Here is a 5,621-nt window from a genome sequence, read left to right as displayed (position 1 = left end):
GAGGGAGGACACCTGAGGGCACAGTTGCAGGGCTTGCTGTGGGGACACCTGAATGCAGGGCAGGGCCGGTTCCAGTCAGCGCAGCCGGGGCCAGTCGCTTTAGTAGACAATTTATTTTGATAAACTTGCTCAATAACAAAAATACAAGTGAAGAAAATTATGTTCATTTTATACAGTTTGTATTAACATTTGTTCGGAAATCATTAATTGAAAAAATGCTCTAAACCAATTAGAAAACAACCCTCAGTAAAGGCCGGGGGCGCAGGCAGTGGGTCCGGCCTCGAGCGGGAGCAACGTGCGCCCAGGCAGGACAGCCCGCCTGCAGACACCATTTCCTTCATTATGTTCATCCTTCACAAAGGTTTGAAAGGACAGCTTCCATTTTCCTGTGTGTGTGTGTCAGGGCGAACAGTAACCTACAGTTGTGTTCTGGAGTGGTTCAACAACGGCTCAGAAACACAGGGATGGCAGGAGAGCCCGAACCTGGCGGTGCCACCTCGGCCAGGGGACAGGGTGGTGTGGCTCACTACCAGTGTCTGCGGGACACCGGTATCGCTCTCCAGCAAGAGGAACAACAGAAAACCACGTTAAATGGTCAGACTGGTGTGCCCAGGGAAGCACACCCTCCCCAGGTCCGAGACAAACAGCTTCCAGGCAATTATTTCAGCTGAGCTCAACAATGAGATTTACACAGACGAATTAACTAGTTTCCCTTCTGAAAGTATTTCAAGTTTCCAATCTTACATATTGTTAGCCAAATAAATGACAAGTGTGCACAAATTACATTATGATGGCACATCAAACCTCTGGGGGAATGTCGAAGCAAAAGACTAAATGAGATTCTCTAGTGACATATGAAATGAGCTGTCCTTCAAAAAGTTAAAAATAATGGCTGGCAGAATCAGAAAAGTTTATGTAAACACTCAACACAAATATGGGATTACCTTTGGAGAAGATTCATATGGAACCATTTGCTTTTCATGAACTGAAAAAGTCTACAGATGTTTAGGCATGTTCAATACGAACTTCCTGTAGTTTAAAACAAAACCTTGTGCAAATAAAACCTATAAATAGTCTTCAGCAGATTTTACAGTGATGCTCTTAGGTATGAAAAGAATGCACACAACTTTAAAAAAAAAGTAACGGACATAAGTTTGACAAATGATTGCACCATAAAACAGTGTTTTATATACAGTTTACAAGATTTGATTTTCTTCTATAAATACTGTACTATATAGTACTTAGTGACCTTATTAAAAGCAACTGTTGACAGCTGTCTCTTCAATTATTGGGTTGGGCTTTTTTTAAATGCAAATGGCTGCATCTATTTCTGGACTTAAAATGCTCAAATATTTAATAAATCTATTTGTTAAATCTCTGTTATCATTTAATAATTCATAGCAATAGCATTGGCAGATCAGATAAATTTCCAGTCAGCCAACCACAGTCTGGGTATGCTCCAAGATAAGTGTTTGGTTTTTTATTTTTATTAAATGATGATCCATTTAATCAAAGCCTAAATCCATATGATGTTACTATAACTGAAATAAATAAGTTGGGGGGAGCAGGGAAGGGGAAGAAATCTTAGCAGCTGAGAAACCCTCCCCACCCCCCACCTGTGTTCCAGTTACAAAGATCTAGAACTATTTACAAGTGTGACATTTCTGAAAAAAATAAGAGCCTTTTTTTTCAATATAATTTATAATCTAAGTTTTAGTGAATACTTTAGCTTAGGACACAGTAGTGATAACACCAAAATTTTGACACATATCAAGCAGCTGAACTCTGCCTTTTATCTCCACCAACATCACTAGGGACCTCAGACTTAAATTAGGAACCAAATCATATTTAAACCACTACTTCAAAGTAGGTGCCTGGCTGTATTTACAGATTAGTATACTTTAGAAAAATTTAGTTATCCATAAACACTCCATTTTACCTGTGAATGAGCTGACTGGAAAAGAAAAAGTTGCTTATGAACCATTCCAGTGACAAGTTTGTTCAAAAATTTCAAAAGAAAAAAGACTTAAATCAGCAAATAGTATTTTTGTATTAAAATACCTTGGGAGGGGGAGAGGGAAGAGGTGAGAAGGACAGGGACCCACTAGGGTCTGAATGGCACACAGTTTAAAATAATTGTGCAAATTTTGTTATTTTCCAACACTTCAGCTTATCTGATCAGTGATTAATTTGGGAACTGCTGATTATATTTCAATAACCACCTCATTCTAAAATACACTTTCCCTAACAGTTTAGGAAAGTGTCTATTCAGAAATGCAGTTCCCCCAGTAAATGCAATGAAACAGCGCTCAAAAGGGATTATTGTTTTTGTTTTCATAAAGAATCCCAGGTAAAACATGGATCAACTGGAAAACAAATATTGATAGTGCAGGCAGCTTCCCTGGAACACCAAACTACTTTCTGCAAGGTTAGACCAAGTAGTGAATTAAGACGTCTGTGGGTTCAATGGTTTATCCATGTGCTGAAAAGTAAAACTACTTTTAGTGAGGAATATTTACTCCAAATTTGGGTGGTCATTAAATCCACATTTAAAATAACATCTTTAGTAAACAAGGCATATATTTTTCAATACTTATATTGCTCATTTTTTTGGCAAAGATGAATTAATACTCAAGTGAAAATAAGTTCATCCATCTTTGCAGTGGAATAGTATTTGCATTACTTTAAACATTGCATTTGACATGTGCTAGAGAAATGCTTACCTGTGGTAAAATGCTGTGCTTGAACATGTATGAATGCTAATGTAACAATGCAGTAGAAAAAGAGATTTTCTGTACAACAGTTGCTAATAATTTAAATAGTGTCAGTTTCCCAAAATTAGGATTTTAACTTTACGGCATGACATGATCTCACCTTCTACCCTCATATACAAATAAATTACCATAAAAAGAATTTTAGCTTAACTTAAAATTGCACCTAGAAAGGCATGGGATCGTTTGTACCTATTACAAAAAACTGTTAAAATCAAGGGCTGCTACAAAGAATGAGGTAAACTGAAGACTCTCAGCTATGTGGCCTTCAGAGAAATGGCTTTTTTCTATTGAGTTCTAGTTTTGCACACCACAGTGTTTTGCTAGCAAAGCGTTCTGAGTTCTTTTCCAGGAACCATTTGTGTGTATATACATATATATACATATGTGTATATACACACACACACACATACACACACACTGTATACTGCATCAGCAAAATATATATATATATTTATATATATATTTATATAAATATAAGGAAGAAATCCCCCTTTAAAACGTTCCTTAGTGTTTCCTAGAGCTTATGGGGGAGGAGGGGATGTATGTCTTCTTGCTGTTACATACATTTAGAGAACATGTTTTGATCTATTGGCTTCTTGGTGCAGTAATGCAAGATTGATCCACATTGGTGCCAAAGGCTTTGCTCATCAGAAGGAAGATGTAAAACACTAATCTCCTAAACAGCGAGGCCAGCCTCACTGGAATTCCTCTGCAACCCTCTGGTCTACCACAGAGTTCATAAATACTTTGACTTCCAAATTGTTAGACGTTAAAAACAGGAACAGTCCAGTAACATGGGGCATTTATGCTTTTCAGTGTAAAGCATTCTTCACTAGTTCCTATCACAGTGCAGACCTGACTGCATTAGAGTATGCTCAGGAGATTAGTCCACGTTGTCTGTATTTGGTTATGGGAAAGGCTCTCCTTTTTTTCATCCAAAGTGCATAGTGAGAACAAGTCAAAGCATTCCTCTTTTCAGTCAGTGTTTGATAGTCTGATTTAGGCATCCTCCTGAGAATGCAATTCTGATGTCTTGTTCTTTTCCAAAATAAAGTCCTGCAGTTCAGACATTCATCAGCCAGGTAAACAAACTTTGCCAGCAAATAGAAGTCCCACTATTGTAAAGAAAATTGATAAGACAAACAGTACATACGAAGACCCAACCACTGTGTTATTGGGTAATTTATATGGTTGACCTCCAACTTCATTGATGTAAAATCCTATTGGAAATATTAGGGCTGCCATACAGAATAGAATCACTGCAAAGAAAAAAGAAAAAAAAACCAGTCACTGCTGTGTTAAAGTGAAAATATTTACCCATTCATAGAGCACCCAGAAAAGCAAGCAGAGTATTCTGAGCAAACTCAAGAGCTGAGATATGCCAGTACATAAATTGCTTGAAATGAGTAGGCTTTATCTTGCTTTTAAAACTACCCCCAAGGAAGACTAAAAGACTCCAGTTTTGACTGTAATTTCTGTAGTTAGGCCTGCTCACTAGATCATGACCTGTCTTAACAGAATAAAAAATTGGTAGATGTACTTCTACCACCATCTCCAAGTTTAGTCACAGAGTTCTTTACTTCTCCAGGTATTTTACAGTAATTTTTGCCCGGTTAAGATAGGACTTGGGCACAAACGAAAAGGACAGTTTCATAAACCACGATCCACATCAGAACCTCAGCTACTCCTTGATTTCAAAACACCTAAAAAGCAGCTTTCACAACACATCGAGCCAAAGGCAGCCAGCACCAGGATCAGCCTTTCCTTCGGCTGACAGTACCGAGCAGGAAAAACCAGATGTTCCACTGGAGGGGGCTCGTGTCTCGCTCACAAGGTGCTCGCACCGGCGGGTTATTCTTCCAAGGGGAAGAGACGGAGCACAAACAGCAAACATCTGGCAACTGCACAGTTACCACGTTGTTGCTCAGTGCCACCTCGTTAGGCCACTGAAACAGAACCAAGGGCCCAGCAAGCAGGAGTTAAACATTAATCCAGAAGGTTTTAATCTACGTGATTATTGGTCCATGTAATTCCACACTACACAATCTAACCCTTAAAGAATGTTTCCCTTTTTTCAATTGTATCTTAACAAACTGAGGTCCATCTGAGGAAAGCATGGGTGTATGTGTTTCTTGAGCAGATCTGTGTTAGTACAGAAGAGCTCTGTATTTTAGTGGTCCAGAAAACAGTGGTTGATGTGATTAGTAACACAACATACAAATAGTACCAGTTTGAATGATATCCCAAGGATGAAGCACATTGTCATAACTCAGCACCCTTCCTATTACATCCAGTTTGTCCATGACAAGCATTCCAGTTTTTACAAAACTTGTCTGATATTTTAACAGTAACACACTTACAGCAAATAGCTTTTGGATTCTGAAAACAACCTGCAGTTTTCAAGATTAAATCTCCTTTTTTATATTCAAGAACCACACAGCTGGAAACGTTCTGATGGCCTCACAGATATGGTCGAAGAACAGATCTTTATCCCCCTCCACTAAACTGTTCTTGAGGTGTGTTGTACCTACACACATCAGTGCTCCCAGGTCTGAGAGCTGGGAGTGTGCCAAGTGGAACGTGCCCAGGGTCTCCTTGTGCTCCTGCCCAAGGACAAAAGGGTGCAGACACCTCAACTCTCCCTCAGTTCACAGCAGGAACAAAAATAAATTCTGCACGTGCAGGCAGGGTGCAGAATGCTGATGTGCATATGCATTTCAAACATTTACTACAGAGGGAACCAGCCACCTTTTCTCTTCCACTGTGCACATGTTCTGCTGGGAGGGTGTCCAAGCAATTTTCTTAGCATGGACTGAATTTTTAGTCTACTGAAATAGCAAATAAAAA

General features: G+C 39.0%; 1 protein-coding gene across 2 annotated transcripts in view; it reads right to left on the bottom strand.

Annotated features, from left to right (window-relative positions):
- Positions 1-98: 98 nt before the first annotated feature.
- MOSMO (modulator of smoothened) overlaps positions 99-5,621 on the bottom strand; it is a 29,724-nt gene continuing 24,201 nt past the window's right edge. Inside the window, exon 3 of one of the 2 annotated variants that reach the window (XM_064673005.1) lies at positions 99-4,033. In XM_064673005.1, the coding sequence (XP_064529075.1) occupies positions 3,849-4,033 (185 nt within the window). In that variant the 3' untranslated portion in view covers positions 99-3,848. The remainder of the gene's footprint in view (positions 4,034-5,621) is intronic. The other variant, XR_010434705.1, reaches the window with a different exon arrangement.

The sequence above is a fragment of the Pseudopipra pipra genome, chromosome 16 (genome assembly GCF_036250125.1).
Source record: "Pseudopipra pipra isolate bDixPip1 chromosome 16, bDixPip1.hap1, whole genome shotgun sequence".
Taxonomy (NCBI): Eukaryota; Metazoa; Chordata; class Aves; order Passeriformes; family Pipridae; genus Pseudopipra; species Pseudopipra pipra.
Note: the sequence above shows the minus strand (reverse complement) of the source record. Positions and strands in the feature narration are given on the sequence as shown.